Source organism: Vidua chalybeata, chromosome 1 (genome assembly GCF_026979565.1).
Source record: "Vidua chalybeata isolate OUT-0048 chromosome 1, bVidCha1 merged haplotype, whole genome shotgun sequence".
In the NCBI taxonomy this organism is placed as follows: domain Eukaryota; kingdom Metazoa; phylum Chordata; class Aves; order Passeriformes; family Viduidae; genus Vidua; species Vidua chalybeata.
The window spans coordinates 101,263,935-101,281,512 of record NC_071530.1 but is presented as its reverse complement, the minus strand read 5'-3'; the positions used below and the strand labels follow the sequence as shown (position 1 = coordinate 101,281,512).

Genomic DNA, 17,578 nt, shown 5'->3' with positions numbered 1-17,578 from the left:
CTACCCAAACAAGGGGGTAGGTATGGAGAGGAGTCTGTGGGCTGCAAGCTGGGATAGAAAAAGGAAACTGTGACTTTAGTGCTAAATGAGCTGAACTAATCAAGTGTGGGACTGCAGTGAACATTTTGGAAGGTGTGACATTAATGAGATAGATGCATCTTGGAATTTAAGCAGTTTATTTTAATAATTTATATTACTCAGCTGAATCACTGAAAAGAAAATCATAAATTAACTTTAAGTCATATAGATCTTACTGAAAAATTTTATCACTGGTACATCTTAAATGTGCTAAAGCTTGGGTTAAAGGCCTACACAGAAAGATAGATGTAGATCAGAAATAACTTTCAGTGTGTTTGCAGTAATAAATGCCATACATACACCTCTACAGCAAAATCTCCTGTGGGAAAGAATAACTCATTACAAAAAAAAAAAAAAAAAGGATCAGCTCTTTACTGGAAGTACATAAGGACAGAAGCATTTAGCAAGTCAAAGGAAATTCAAAATAAATTAATAAAGACAAGCACTGTTCTGGATCAGGATAACAGGAAGGCAACTCATTAAATCCTGTATACAGTAGATATTGTACTGAGAGAACCAGAGATTATTTCACTTCCCAAAGTACCCATCGCACTTGAGCAAACACTGAGTGATTTCAGCATACGACTCACTGGGCCAATATTGAAATACAGCTTCACATCTCGACTTCATAAGGTTGTCAGGCACAGAAGCCAAATGCAAAAGAGAAGCACAGAGCTTAGTGGTTTGGCCTGAGACAATTAAACACTTCTTTTTTAGTGAAAAGGAAATAAGAAGAGTTGGATTATGACTACAAGGCACAATGCCATTAACGGAGCTAGAGCAGGTATACACAGCACCTATATGGAGTAATTCCTGGCCCAATAAATATACCTACTGTACCAGCATGCATCTTGCTAAGAAGGAGAGTAAATACCCAACTGTGGTGCTGTTATTTGCAAACCAAAGTGGCTTGGATACTTCTCCAGTACCACCCTGAAGAACCTCAGACTACTGGGATGAATAAGAGAATGTGATGTCTAATCTTCAAGGGGATCCAAAGTCACTTGTCTTCTGTCTTGCAGAACAACCTTAAAGAAAGATATGAGTTTTTTCTCCCAATCTATCAGAGAAATTAATTCTAGAGAAGGAAACATTATATTGAAGCAAAAAAGCAGAAGAACTAAAAAGGTTATAAGGTAGCTATGAGTATATGTGCAATATAAATCAGATGTTTTCCAACCACCAGAAAAGCAAAATTACTGAACAGGGTCATTTCTGAAACAATGGGATGAAGAAAAACTTCCCTGTTTTCAAGATGGTGTTTTCTACCTTCCAGAGGGAATTGTGTGACAGCTGTCAGCAGTAACAGCAGACTGAATTCCATGAGCCAAGAGATTCCTTCTACTGTGTTATTCCTCACTTAGGCTGTCCAAAGGCAGTAGTATTCCAGGATTTTAATCTCTTGGTTAATAACTCTGTATCTCAAAATTTGGAAGGGAGAACTGTTAGTAACCCCAGTGAAGAGCTGCCACAAGAAGAATTGCATCCTGTCATGTTTCTGCCCAGAAGAGGACAGGTGCACACTGAAGTTTCCAGCCCAGCAGGCTGACAGCCTTTGGTAACACACTGCACTATGTAACACCATGTGGCTGCAGCCTGCTGTAGTATAATTACGTATTTGTGTTAAGACTTATCCAAAGACATGTGCATCAAACCAAGGAGCTAATGTAACTTGTAAACTTTTGACCCTTGTTAAGATGAGATGCATTAGAATTGTTACTGAGGGAGGCAGTTGTGTAAGGTCTGGGAAACTTCACCACTACAAGCATCACAAGCAGAGAGATAAGGGAGCCTCATCTACTCTTAAAACTGCAGAAAAAAAAGTTTTAAAATCCTGTTTATACCATGTTCAAAGCACACAAAGACCAAGTGGGTTGACCAGTTCTGCAGAGGTCAGAATCAGAGAAACATTAATAACCAATTAAAAAAAGTAAGCTAGTGCTATGCTTAATATGGGCAACAAGAAGAAAAAAGATGAAAAATAATAGAGGCACAATCAGGAAGCTCAAAGAAGCCAAATCATTCCAAACCTCTCTAAGAAGTTATTTTTTCATAATATTTCCCACAATAGCAACAATTTTCTATCTCAGAAGAGAAGCAAATATTGAAAGAGGAGCTGCATATGGGAAGATGTTTAGAGAAATCAGGGCCAAAGCATCCCATGTCAATGACCACTAATCAAGTCAGGTGAATGTTTGATACTGGTAAAATCTAATTAAATTAACACATAAATACAAACCAATAAATATTCTAAGGAGAAATATACCCATCACAGGCTTCAAGAAAAATGAGATGGTCCTGTAGGCAGGGTCATGAGCACCACTGTAAACTGCTTAAGGCAGGTTACTTCTGAAGGCAAGAAAAATGCAACTGCAAAGACTGGGACATCAGACTTTCTCAGAGCTGTTCACTTCACTTGTGCAGGACATTCAGGTAGGTGATATGCTGGTAGAATTGCTCAACCCTAAAATCTCTGAACCTAATAATCAATGTCATAATATTATAATTTAAATCAATGGTAAAACCTTGCCTGAAATGCTGAGGAACTGATAATCTCTGTGTCTCAAAAGAATATTTGTTCAGAAAAAAAAAAGTAATTAAAATGACAAATTAAAAAAACCCCACAGATTGTTTAGCCTTTAAAGGTCAAATATAGAAGATAATAAATACATTTGATTTCCCTTACATCACCTCACTCTAATTTATTACATGTAATACAAGGGACCTTCCATAAAATTAAATAGTGTTAAACTCAAAATAAAATCAAAGAGCACTTACTAAATCGTGAAAGTCTTTGCTTCATGATACCACTGAAGCCCAGAAATTAACGAGGTTTTAAAAGAGTCTGGGTAATTATATGTTTAACAAGATTATTCAGAGTAGCTATAGTTATAAACAACCTTTTTTTGGAAGGGATTTGAAACCACATGTTTTAGGATTAAAGTTGTTCTCACACTAGGAGAGATCAGGATAAACTCTTACATTGCAGAGGGGTATTTTCTTATTTGCTGTTATCCTTATCCAGCAGGTACCAGTTACTTTCAGGATAAGGATACTGGTCTAAAAGTGTAATTCCTATGCTAAAAAGTCCTTGGACAAGGCATGGAACATGGACAGTTCTCAGAGCCTGTCTGTTCTGTCCTGTATGGAATGTACTGCAGTTACACTTGGGGACCTGGAGCAAGTGAGAGCTCTCAATGCACTACATTCTCAATGTATGCAGACGACAAACAGCCTGTCACTATTTAGACAGACAAAGCTGGGGAACCAAGCATTTTTTGTGTGCCCAGGGACACAGGAGCCAAGAGACAGATGAAGTAGTAGACTTGAGGACACAAACCAAGTTTGTGGCCAAAGTGAGAGCCATGATGGTCCTCCTGATTCCAGTCCAGTATCTTGACTCCAGGCATTCTCACATTCTCACATTCACAATGTGACTCTCCTCACATTCTTCTCAAACTTTAGTTTATTTAAAAAAAAAAAAATCCTCCATTTCCTTTTTTCTCCCCATTTTTTTTTTCTCTGTTGAGATCCCAAACAAATCCCTGACTGCTGTAGAAAAGAGGATGGGTGGAAGCTTTGGGATCAAGCTTACTCCAGATTATGAGACAAAATAAGGACCTAATGGTCCTATTTACTTTCTAGGACATCATGCATGAGAAACGAGCTTCAATGGGCAAAGAAGCAAGTGCTTTATGAGGAAGCTGCATTGAAGACTACAACAGGTGTTTTTTTCAAGTAAGATCAACACCTCTTCTAAAGTTTAAGTTGTGTAATTGCAGAAGGGTTTTCCTTCCTGCCAGTGTCACGTAAAACATTAAGCAATTCATCCACAGTCTCAAGAAAAGGCTACTTCCTTTCTAATACCTATCAGACTGTATATACTGTATTTGCATTTTGGCACATAAACCACCATCTGCTCCAAATCAAAAATATTGTACTTTCAGCTGCAGCTGGGAGTTAAATGTTGCTTCTTATTTTCTTCCACCTTTCACACCTTGTGACTGGCATTGTGCTTTTCAGCATTTGCAACCCGGGCCTGTCTCCAGCTGAATTCACCTGCTTTAAATTTTCTGGGCTCTAATAAAAAGGGCCTGCAGACACGTTTGCTCCAAGTGTGCAACCATTTAGGGGTGGTAATGAGTTGGACTGCAGCCTGGTATCTGGCAGACCTTCCTACTCCATGACTCACTGTTAATTAAAACCACACTCTTTGCTTATTCCTGGGATAGCATTACTTACAAATAATTGAGAGTCTCACTGCCTTAGAGCCTCCTCCCCAGTTCTGTTCTGTAGAATAAACTTTTCTGATGGAGATCTGTTTCCCTTAAAGCTAGAGGCAGTGTAATGGAGAAAGACATCCATTTTTCAACACATCCTTGTTGTTCTTAATTTGGATTTCTGATACTTTTTCTTGTTTTGAATTGCATCTCAATCCACAAGCAATCTGATCCATTGTGGCTGGTTTCTTGAGGCTACTGCCATGCCAAAATACAGCACACACACTGCTGCTCAACTGGAGGCATTTTTACAACATGCCCATATATCAACTGAAATGTGATGGGCTCACACAGTCCTTTGAAAAGGTTAATTATGGCAGTATCAAACCAATTATTTAACAGAAATGCTGGAAGGAGCAAATAGATTAACCTTTCTTTTTTTTATTAAGCCTACTTTGATAGTATTTCACTCTCCTACAAAGCAAAGAGGTCTGGGAATCATTCAATGTAAATAATTTAACACAAGAAGGTAAAGCTGCAAGACACTGCTTTGGCTTGGAAGTACTTGATTTACAGAACCATCTGTGGCTAGGCATCTATCAACCTCAAAAGTTACCTCTCTAAAGGCTCTGCTAAGGCTGTTTAAATCAGCTGATGCAATCTTAACAAAAGCTCCTACCACAAATTTCTGAGGGCTGGTGGCAGGAATTCTCAGCAGCCCCTCTTCAACTCCAGAATTACCTACAAGACTGGGTTAACAAACCCAGGACTATTTCCCTTGGAGATACAATACCAAACTCAGCATTTTTTTCTGAAGTGTCTTTTTGTAGGACAGTTGTTGCTGCAACGCAGTTTGTGTTTTCTAATTCAATGAAGTTACAGCATCAGTAACGAGCTGCACCAACACAGAACTACAGGCATCAGTCAGCTCATGCAGAATTCAAAGAACTGGTCACTTACTAAGTCTTCCCTTTTCCAGTGTACTCTACCAAGAAAGAATTGAAAATTATGTGAAACCTACAGAGTTTGGACTCATTTTAGACCATGTCAACATTCTCCCAAAATCAGACACTCAGTGGCCTGATCTGCATATGCATTAGGTTCCTTTCAGTCACTCCTGCCAAACACATATTCCTTGCAGATTCAGCTGCTTCTGCCTCCTCCTCCTAACTAGCAGAAATTATTCCAGGAAGTTATGTGCAGACACCTAGAAAGAGAAAACTGAAGTTTGGGAAAACGTGTTGATCTTCCACTCTCCATTTCACTCAATCTTTATAAAGCTAGCAGATTACTCTGATGCAGATTCATCATTTGGCTGTGAAGGGCAGAATTCCTTAAAGTATTTGGGATCCCCTCACGTAAGAGAATATATTATCCCCTTTTTATAAAATGCCTGTGATAGAGCTTTGGGTGTCACTAAATCTAAATACAGCTGCTATGTTCACTAAATATTCTGCAATACATGCAGTTTACAGAACATAAATAATATTCACTGGGTTTTGATGTGAAGGAAAAAAACATATTTACACATATTTCTATTTGCACAGGATTCATATTTCTTTGCAGTCAGAGTTTTCTTGTCTCCCTCCTTCTTCCCTTATGGAATACTCTTGCCTTGGCATTGAGGTAGCCAGTCCAGGACCAGCCCGATATAAAGCTACACTCTGTGCTATGCAATTAGTGTTTGCTAGCTCAGGTTTTTCCTTGCACTAGAGGGAAATGGCTATTGAACCGTGCCAGCACCCATGGACACGGAGCTCCCTTTGACCCAGACCCCAGGCTCAGGTTTACCTCTGAACCGAAGAAAAAGTGAATATCTAGTCATCATCTGGTTTCAGAGGAACCAAACTATGCCCATCTTTCTTCTGAGTTTCTGTCATCAGATTACTCCTGTTTTGTGCTTCTGAATACTTTCTCTTCAGAAGATCAAGAGCACCAAAGAAGTCTGTTAGAGCTCACTTTGGTGAAATAAAACTCATTTAAGAGGAGAACTGAGCACAAACCATGCTAATAAGCCACACTTCTTTCTTTTTCTGGGTATAGCCCAAGGATCTAGCCTGCTGCAAAATCCATTTTGCACAGCTTCAACGATAAAGCAGATTTAAAGCTGATAAAACCATGTTCCAGGAGACACAAAGCTTTGCATATGCACATCAAACTAAACCCTACATATCCTCCAATGTGCAGTTAAAAAGCTGCAACCTTCAGGCAATCCTCAGCTGCCAGGAGAGCCCATAAGAATTCCAACTGCAACTGAGTATAAAGCACAGTCCTGATATTGATCTCTCATGTGCTAGAAATTTGACCAGCTTCTGGCACTGCCACAATCCAGACAACCTGGCAACATATAGAGAGGCCTCTTTTTACTCTATATAGTGGCACCAAAATGGGCAACTGAGCCCCCTAAATATTTCACTCACTTCAAAATTCAATTTCTATTTGAAATGAGCAAGTTGAAATTGTCTCCCCTAAAAATGGTGTTTTGAGAGTAAAGAAAGAACATTCCACCCATATGTTAAAGAAGACAGAAAATGAGCCCCAAGCCAAGCTAGACAGTCTGATAAAAAACATGTTAAAATTAGTAGAACAAATTTCTCTGCACCCTGGCCTGAATTCCCACCATGGCTTTTTATATCACAAAATTGTTTTCCTCTTTCTGTGGCTTTTTCTGCATTCAGTATCTCTGATACTCTTCTCCCCACAAGTAAAAGACACAGAAAACACATCAACACTTCCAGCTAAGCCATTCCCCCAAATCATTCTCAATCTCACTTAGTATGACCAAAGTTTTAGACAACTCCTTCCATGAATTTAACACACAGTCTCTCTTCCATTCTTTAAGAGCAATTCTTTAAGAGCAATTTCTGATAATCACTCAGATGCTGCTGTAATACTTGGATACTTGGATATTTGGATAAGAAATTTGGAAATAGGAATGCTATCTAAGAAACTGAGTACTGTATGTAGCAGAATAGCCTTGTCAGATTTAACCAGCAGCTCTGGTGAAGAACAACTTGTGATGGACTGTCATGATTGTTTCTTAACTCAACATTATTTGAAAAATCCTATAGCATATCTATCACTTTTCATATTCTGGTTTGTTTTCTCAACATAATAACTTTCAATTTTTCCACTTTAAAACCAATCATTTCATTTCCTGAAAGAAAGTTTACTACTTAACATAGCCAGCGCTCATGAAACCATTTCAGAACACAGGAATGTCAAAGATCACTAAAAGCCATACAGATAGAAATGTGTATTTGATACCATCTCCTCATTTTCAAACTGCGTGTTGCACTGTGCTGCATCCTCGGTTACTGGCTTCTGAAACACGTTGCGGCAGATGAGCCATATTGTCAGACTAGCAATGAACATCCCAATATCTGGTACAAATAATCTGATCACGTTCCCAGCATCTGCTCCTTTCACACTGTATGGGATGAAAAAAAACAACAAAAAAAAACAAAGAGACATTTGTTACTTCTAATGGCATTTTCAGCTGGAACAGAAAGTAAGTTCAAGGCAAGGAAAAAAACCCAAACTGTCAGTAATAAGAAATCTTTGCAATATAGGAAATATAAAGATGATTGAGGAACTCTAGACAGACAGGTATTTTTGCTCTCCAGAAGTACAGAATAACTGATTATTTGTTGGGAGCTTGCACACTCATATTTTAGTGATACTTAGCATTTTGATTAACCCAGCTCTGAATCATTTTTTTGAGAGCAATACAGAAATAACCTCCAAATTCAACACGAAAGATTTCAGCTGAGTACCTAGAAAATACATCTGTATGAAGCACAATCCTTTTACCAGCATTCCTTGCAAAGACAACAACATCCAGGTCCACCATGGATGAGGATGTCCACACTTAAGTTAGGCCTAATTCTTCTTTCTGGCACACAGAAGAATAACCAGAAAGTCTTTAATATTTTAACATGTTTTATTATGTTTACTGTTAATACCTTTTATTCAACAGACTACTTGAATACATTTTGGGGTATTTAAGTACAAATATTTAAATGCTAATTACTGTGTTCAATTCCTGCCAAGGAAGCCTTTCTTCTGCTCTGAAAGGTCTGTAAGGCATGATGATTTTTATGTAGGAAAAAAAATTACACTGTTTCATTGTGCAGATTTAAATGCTTATACTGGGAAATACGACTTTCTGGATTTGGATGTAGTGTCTGATATTTGGTTCCCTGTAAAAAAGGAGAGCCTGAATTAAGGTTTAGTGGCACAACGAACTTTTTACTAAGCTGCTGAATGCACATATTAAACTTTCAACTATTAATGAGAGGATATAATCATAATTAATTGAAAGTGTGAAGTTAAGGCATTTTAAATATGCAGTTCCATTTTTTTTTTTAATAGGGATTTATGTCAGCAATCAGTTCTGAGGACAGTTGAGGCATCTGTATATTTCCTCGGGCATAGGTGAGTGCACTAGGTCTTCATAGCCTGTACTGGTAGGAAACCTAACAGGTTGTTTTATAGATGCAAAGAAAGACGTCACCTCTGGCCTTTCTTCATCGCAGTTTTAAGCCTAAAAGAAACTTTGTGAAGGAGTTACCTGCAACTGCTGTGATTAAATGCAGGCCTGGAGTATCAAGAAAATCTCTAATGTGATTACAATACAACCACTGTTGAGAACAGTGTGAGTCTGCTCATGTGCCCACGATCAAATCCAACATTTCCATCACTGCTGCTCTGCTGACCCAGCTTTTCCACTGATGTGTATCTTGCAAAATAACATATGCTCAAAGTGGGAATAAGGTAAGTGATCAGAAAGCTGGCTTTAATGTTTGTTTCAACAGCTTAACCCTGTATGGTCATGCACTGTATGGCAGCTAAGTAGCTTGAAAATATTTTGCTAATGGCTTTCAGTTGTCCTGAAACAAGAGAAAAAAAAAAAAAAAGTAATTGAAAGGCTTGCAAAAGAGTTAGATGGCAAAGTCCTCACTAGAGTGCTTGCTTGTTTCTTGTGCCACTGGTACCAGCATAGCATGCTGTAGAGTCAACTGGCTTATGAGAGCATGGCCACTCTGGTTAACATTGCAGAAAATCCAGGCTTGACATGAGCCCTCCACTCTTTTTGCAGTGTGGTGGCTCTTAATGTCACTGAAGATTAGCCCAGGATGCACCTTGGCAGAAAGAGGCAAAAAGTACATGTTTAATGAATCTTTTTCCCAAAAACAGTGTACACGGGTTTCATAATAATGTTAATGAACTTTTTTCAACAATCCTGATCATTGTGATGCCTAAAGAGGCTGACCTGGAACCGAGGCTAGACAGAGCTAAAGGAATAAAGTAGGTATTTATTAAAAGGCCTTCAAAGGATACACCTTGCACAGTACAAGAGCCAAGATGGAACCAAGATGGACCCAAGACAGATGCAAGGTGGACAACCAGTCACGAGTTCTCACACTTTTATAAGTTTTGGTCCATTTACATATTGGGGTCAATTGTCCAGTTACAGCTTCAGGTTATGAAGTCCCATCCTCTGAGATTGCTTTCCTCAATTTGCTGTTGTTTATACTTCTTGAGCCTAAAGCTGCAGTGGTGTCCTTGGTTCTCAGGCTGGAAAAGGATTGTTTTGTCTAACTACCCTGTGAAGAGAACTTGCTAACACTTTATATGAAGTTCAGAGTCACACACTAAGGCAGTACAGAATCTAAAAAATATGAAAGCTAAAACTTAAGACATCAATTGTGTTGAAACATGCCTCTTAAAGTAGTTTTACTAAATATCTGGAAAAAAAAATCTGAATTCTTGATTCTGAAAGTTTCAGAACTTTCAGTTTGAGTATTTTTTTGAAAGAATTTAAATACTCAATCCTGAATGAATTAGTGTAAGAACAGTAGAAATTTGCTAGGCTCATGTTGAAAATTGGGTCAGGTTACTTCTAGCAACACTTCTGTAAGTGATTTTTTTCTTTACATGGATCTGGAGTCTTAATTAATTGAAAATCAAAAATTAATTTTGCATCACTTCTGAAGTCCTTCAGGACTCACATTCAACCACTCACATTGTGTACAAATTAAAAAGTGGCAGCCTTCAAGTACCAGTGCTTCTTAGTTGCACCAGGTTCTCCTCCCTCACATTGTACTCCCATGGAGCCACGCTGGGTATTCCTTTGCATATCCCGCTCCCCAGACCAAGGGGAGACCCCTGTGGGAGCCCTGCCCCTGGTGCAGCTTACATTTCTTTCCAAACCAGGTGCTTCTGATCTGTCAAAATAAATCATTTAGTGTGTTGTTGTGAGAGATGTAACATCCAGCTCAGGCTAGCAACAGAGAGCCTGAGCAGTGATACCTAAACACGGAACGGGGGAAAATTCTGCACATGAATAGTTTATTCACGAAAACCAGTTGCAAATTTATGCTGTCCCCACTTCCACATGAAAAGGAAAATAAATTGACCTTGGTGTGATAATTAAAAAGGAAACAAAAGACTTGAAAGTAGAGAAATGTATATTCTCCTGTGAAGAAGAATAATAAACTGCTTCATTCAACCCCAAGTAATTTGCTCCCCACTTTTTCACAGCAACAGCTAAAACAAAAATCAGTTATTCCCACTTGTTATCTCTGGCAATACAAAAAAGAATGGCAAATACTGCCATCATTCCACAAACATTTCTCACTTTATTTGCGCATTCACACATGGTCATATTTTGCATTTGATAACAGTCTATACATTGTGCTCTTTCCCCCAAAAGAGGCTTTCAAACTATGAAGTTAAACAGAAGAACAGGAAACCTATTCAGATCTCCTACAACAACAGCTTTTTTTTTAATCCCTGCAAGAATCTCATGGTATTCAATGAATTGGTCATAGCCTTTGATCTACAGCTGGTAAAGCATAATTTATTCACTTAAACTAAATAATTTACCTACAGGACAGCTTTAGTTGTAATAGATACCAGTGACTGAAGCTTATAACTCAGCCAGAAACATATTCTGCAGTGTAATTACAGTAACTGGCAGCTTTAGTTTTTCCTACTTTCTTTCTTACAGGATGCAGAAGAAAACAGCACGGACACACAGACACACAGAGACACACACACACAATGGATTAGGGGTTTGAAATGGTTTATTACTTTCCATTGACCAAATAAATCAAATTGCACACAATTTTTTAGAGAAGGGACTGCTACAGTTAGGGTTGCAAGAGATCCTCTGTGACAAAAATAACTTTTGTAGGACAAAAGGAATTTCACTGACTTTTCTGTCAATATGTAAAACTGCTTTATCATATCAAGAGACTCCTAATATGGCAGTTTCCTCATCAGACAATGTGTTCCTCTGCTGATTTCAGCTGAATACTTTAAATTTACTATTTTACAAAGGGCTTATCTGTATTTTCTGTGCATATACAGAATTTTCCTAGGACAGTGTGACCCTGATCTATTCCTGTATTTCTCTGCTGCTCAAGAAATTGAGCAAAATTTCCTACTTTATCTGCATTGAGAATAGAGGTAGCTGTGGACATACATGTTAAAATCGTTGTCTTACTTCATGTGCACTTACTGGTAGTCAAACAAATGCCATCATAATGAAACATTACGTTCTTGTTTGGAGCTGTAGAAATCGGCATTTCTGTTTTCATAAAATAAAATTTTCACTTTTTGCCTTTCCAGAATAACTGTTACTCACAAATTAAAATCATTCATCTCCTACTGAAAGTACAAAGCTTTGGTGAGCAATGAAGTGTTAATACTGCCAAACATGGCCTGATTTAATTTCTTTAGAATGGCAGAAACTCTAACTTCCTCTTCATTTCAGATTTACAGAATAAAACCAGAAAGGCAGCAGAACTGTTAGAATTAGAACAGCAATGTTTTCAATTTTAAAAAAGTAAAATATATAGTAACACATATGTAAGACACCATGCCTAATGTATAAAATAGTCCATATAAAATGAATAGTCCAATATATAAAATGAATACCAACAGTCTTCAACGTTAAATATTTACTATTTTGTTACAAATAAACAAAAATGGGAAAGAACAACCAGTCTTTCTTAAAAAGAACTAAAATTAATTCAGCATCAGCAATGTTAGACAATAAATAAGATAATGCTTCCAGATTAAGGAACTGTAAAAAGCTTGATTTTTATATTGGATACTGAGTAAACAAAGTATTTGAAAGGTTATTTTTTTATTGCAGTTTTAAAAAGTTATCAGAAGACTTATTCATGCATGCTACATCTTTCCATACATGCATACATCTTTCCTCTTGTCCCCTCAGGTGTTTTCTATAGCATCTCTTTACTTTCTAATTAATTTAATAAAGCAAAAAAGTAACACTGTATTAACAGTTAACAAGTGATAAACTAAGGAAGAGATGCATAGATGGCAATAATTTCCATTCATCTGACTGTGAAACATTTGATAATTCTAATTGGATCTAATATTTCAGGGTAATTAATGCACTGCTGTCGATGCTTACAGCTGAATTCCCATGGGCTTCATCTACTACTGTAATAATTTAGTTTGGAGATAAAGCAGACCTAAGAATCATAAGCAGGGACTCCTGGAAACACAAACTGGCAATATTTCACAGGTGCTACGCAGTACCATGAATGATTCATTTGTTCACTAGTATCCTCTCTCATCCAAAAACAGTGGAAACTTCAAGGGTACCAAAGGCTACTAACCAGACAGCCTTAGAGATGTGCCTGTTGGATAGGGTGTTGGGAATGGTTGCAGCTAGAAGCTAGTTAAAGAGACTCCTTATCCTCTCTCAGTTTGAAATAAGGATGAATTGCCTGATCCCATACTTACTCTCCTGCAAAACTCCCACGTTACTCTGAGTCTGACGATTGCAGACCCTGTCTGAGCCACAGCCAGCACTTTGGTGAATATAGGATGCTCACAGTTTATACTCATGGTGCCATACTTGTCCCTGCTGGCTCAAAAGACAAGTCTTCTATGATGTTGGTTCACATGGCAACCTTGCCACCACATTCAGGGCAAACCTGTGCTGTGGGTAAAGTTTACAAGCTGCTGAGCACTGGTAGGTCTGCCCTTAGTTCTCTCCTTGCTCATCAACAATTTGAAAATAAACTATATCACAAAAACAAAATACAAATTTTGAAATATTAACATCCACAGTGCTATGTATGCTCACTCTCTTTCCTGCACTGCCTTAATATGATGGTCCTTTCAGTTCACGCAGAGCATGGCATGTGTTTTACCCAAAATACCTGAAATTGTATTTTCAGAGAATCTTGGTCGTGCAAAGTAAATGTGTGGGAGGAAGAGGGAAGCAAAAATGCACAGATAACTACTTATAAAAATATTTAGCAGGCACTGACCTACCCAACATACAAGTTCAAAGGGCTCCTGAAGTATTTGCAAAATCTAAATCACTGCTTACAAACTATGTCTGCACAGATTCAAAACCCAAAAGTACACTTTGCTTTTTCAGGAAAGATACCTTGCAATGAAGAACACACTCTGTATTGCAAAAGTGCTTAACCACGTATTAACCAAACATTTGCTTTCCAAACACCGCTGCGCAGAGAGAGCAAGCAGCTATTTGAAACTAAATGGACATTGCCAAGATTTTGGTGCCTCATTGCTTGCATAAAACATTCAACATATGGATATGTGCAATAAGTAAAACATTGGTTTGTGGCAATTTTTCTCTTTCTAAAGCACCTATTGTTTCTTTTTGTTCACTGATCTTCTAATAAAGGGCAAACTCCAGCTTGCCCAGGGCAGCACACAGAAGATTGAAACTTCAGCAGGGATTCTCAGCTATCACGCAAGCACTAAGCTGCACTACTGCCAGACTCGTGACAGCACAACATTGAGCTCGCTTTGCCCGTGTCCCACAGCTCCGAATGTGGAGCAGGACTCATGCTGCACAGCCAAGAGGAAGGGAACGCAATCCCCTCCACACCCATGGTGCTGTGCGTGCCAGCCCCACAGCACAGCAGTGGAAATGACAAGTCCATCCGCTACACAAATTATTTCAGGTCAAAATGGGAATGTGATCGTAGATGGAGGCAGAGCCAAAGTGAGCAGAAGAGACCTGAGGACACCTCAGCTATAAGTGAATTTTGGTCTTAACTCTTCAAAGAAACTCTCTGTTTCCACTTTGAACACTTCTCACAGAACTTCTTACTTATGCACTCATTGTGTAAGGATTTAGCTTAAGCACTAATTCAGTATTCATTGATCTCTGCAAAACATTCCCAGTTAAATTTGTCCACAATGCTCATAAATATTTGGTAACTGGCAGCAAAGTGTTTGCATAAAGGCATACAGATATCCATATGTTCCACAATAGTCCTGACTAAAAGAAAGTGCTAACAATCTGAAGCAGGCTCACATTCTGTGATTATTTCAAAACATATTTTCTCCCTCTCTCCGCAGTTTTCATACTCTAGTTGGAGCATGAACAGATCATCACTTCAAACTACTTTCCATTTCATTCTATTGCCAGCATATAACATACTCACAGAAAGTAAAAGACACATCTAGATTTTCCAGTCAGCTGCAGATGAGGAGGGAATAATATTTCCCTCAATTACAGCAACCAGCATTGTAAATTACTGTCATTTTACAAAGCCAAATTATCTCCAATACAGAGAAAAAGCACACAACTACCAGTGCTTCAATCTGGAGTGCCTACTGCACTTTAGTGTTTGCATAGGAGACCCTTCTGTCCCACAAGACCTATTCCTAATTTAAAACCATCCAAGTGACTGTTTGCTGGGATGGGACCATTCACCCTCAATTCTTCCATATGAAACTGCTCCCAGTCTACCCTGCCTGCTCTGGACATGTCCATCTTTCTCTTCACAGCATCAAGCATGAAAGGACAGAAAGCAACATCTAACCTTTCTCATCACCACCTGCCTGAAAATCCCAGTGGTTTAGAGGCAAGAGCACATGGACATTGCTGGCAGCAGGCTCCAGCCATCAGAGGCATGTGTACAATATCTCTCCTCACTCCTCTGCTGACTTCCATTAAAACTGGCCAAATGAAACATACTGATTCATCCCACTGGTGCACTTTGTTCATTTCTACAGCGTCAATCAAAAAAGAAGTGGAGTAGAAATCAGTGGCAAACTAAATCTCCCAATGCCATTAGATGTTGCTTCTAATTATCCTGTAAATGGAGCCTATAACGCAATTTCTGAGTGGCAAACATCCCACATCCATGTGGGAGGGGACAGGACTAGTCCCCTGCACTGCTTGATGCCATCTGCTCAGTGGCTGGATGTGTGGCCACCAAAGACCTTTCTTTCTCAGGTGCAGGAGTCAACTGTGGTAGTAGTGTTTGCCAGTGTGGGAGGCTCTTACCTTGTCTTAGCATTGGACAAACCAGGATTGCTCAGATCCAAACTGGGCAAAAAGGAGATGAAGTGAAGGGCTCCGGGCTGGCTGGGTGCCAGGTGTGAGCACACTGCAGCAGGCTGGTCACACCCAGCACTCAGTATGTTCCTGCTCCACCAGCCACAGGCTCCCTTCTGTTTCATGTGCCAGTCACTATTTGGAAATCTCACATGATTTACTCATGAACAAAACCCAATAAAAACAAAATAAAACACAAAGCTAAACTGTTAAGCATGCATCCTAGAGGGTTTTTTGGATGTTGATTGCAATGCTGATTGCTCTCCAGATTAAAACAAAGACTGGCTCACATTGTGCTGCTGGTGGGTTTACCACTGTACTGCTCCCAGCTACCACTGTACTGCAGGAGGCTGGGCTGTGCCAAGAAAAACACTGACAACAGTCTCACAACTCAAGTGCTTAAACAGCACAGGCCATAAAATATCTTCTATCAGATGTTCCTTTTCTTTGAATCCTATGTTAAATGGCATGAGAAAAGTTAGCTGAAATTAATTTAGCTGAAAAGAAAATAAGCACAAGAGGTGGTAGGAAGTGAGCAACCTGAAAATGGAACACAAACAGTTAGATAATAAGATTCATCTTGAATGGAGACAACTTCTAAGAGGGCCCTATGCCAGTGCTGAGACAGCCCAGACCATCAGATGAACATGACACAATGACAGGTTTCAGAGGCACAAGGATTCTACATGGAAATTGTCCGAGCACAGAGAAATTTTCTCTTCACTTGCAGTTAGAAATAAGGATATATCTGAGGTACCAAATTTAACAGTAATGATGAAACCTCAGGCAAAGACTGTTCTGTCATCATCTCCTTCATTCTATTCCATGATACTTCTTTACTTGTCAGCATCTCAATCTGTAGTGACGTGAGGTTACACTTCTTTTTGCAAAGTATCTAGACTACTAGCATGCTGTAAGAAATGGCAGAGTAATAATCACACATTTTTCAGCTTTTGCTTTCAATGTGGTAAAAATTAATAATTTTCTTGTTAAGTTATTAAAAATAATACTGTTCTACTTCAGGCTTCATTTCCCTTTAATCTCATTGGGTTGCTGACTGTACATATGCTGCAGTTGTTAGCAGAAAGTAAATTTACCTATTTGATTTACATCCCTGAGACTCACGATCTCTTATTTGTCTCCTGAGTTTTATCTAAGGCTCACCTGGGCACCTTATTAAGGCCTTTTGTTTGTTTAACCACTAGCGTCACATAAAAATGATTACAAGCTGCCATCGTGTGATCTGGGAATTCTCCTGCCATAAATGTGCTGCCAATGTAACACTCCAGTGGCAGAGGCTGGCAGTGAAGTATCAGAATGAAAACAGGCATATACAGTGCACTGCTAACATTTGCTAGATTGATTGACCTCCTTCCACAGTTCTCTCTCTTGAAAATCTAAGTCTCCAGGTAAAACAGAAAAGAATAGAACAAAACAGCTCAGTTGGAGGGATCTTACAGTTATCTTTCCATCCAGTTTCCTGACCATTTAAAGGCTGACAAAACATTAAAGCATCTTATTAAATTAATTGTCCTGATGTCTCTGACTGGCTGACAAGGCCAAGTCCTCAGACACTCTTCATAGGACATGCCTTCCAGCCCTTCCACCAGCTTTTTTGCCCTCTTCCAGAAAATGACTTTAGTATCCTTCTAAAATTGTGGGGCCCACAATTGCACATAGTGCTCAAGGTGAGGCTGCACTGACACTGCATATAGGGGGAAACACTGAGTGCACCACAGTCTCTTACTTGTTTTCTGAAACCACTAATTTTAATTATTGCCATCTTCCTGCCATAGACTACAATGAGCTCTACCTTAAAATAATCTATTTACTTATTTGATTTCAGACTTCTGGCTGATCACACTAACAAGAAGAATCACCCTCTTTCTGCTCAAAGAAACTGAAAGGGCCA

At 38.8% G+C, this 17,578-nt stretch overlaps 1 protein-coding gene across 1 annotated transcript in view; it reads right to left on the bottom strand.

Annotated features, from left to right (window-relative positions):
• Positions 1 to 17,578, bottom strand: part of PIEZO2 (piezo type mechanosensitive ion channel component 2) — a 234,887-nt gene that overhangs the window by 122,919 nt on the left and 94,390 nt on the right. Inside the window, exon 4 of the mRNA XM_053956157.1 lies at positions 7,566 to 7,728. Coding sequence (XP_053812132.1) covers positions 7,566 to 7,728 — 163 coding nt within the window. The remainder of the gene's footprint in view (positions 1 to 7,565; positions 7,729 to 17,578) is intronic.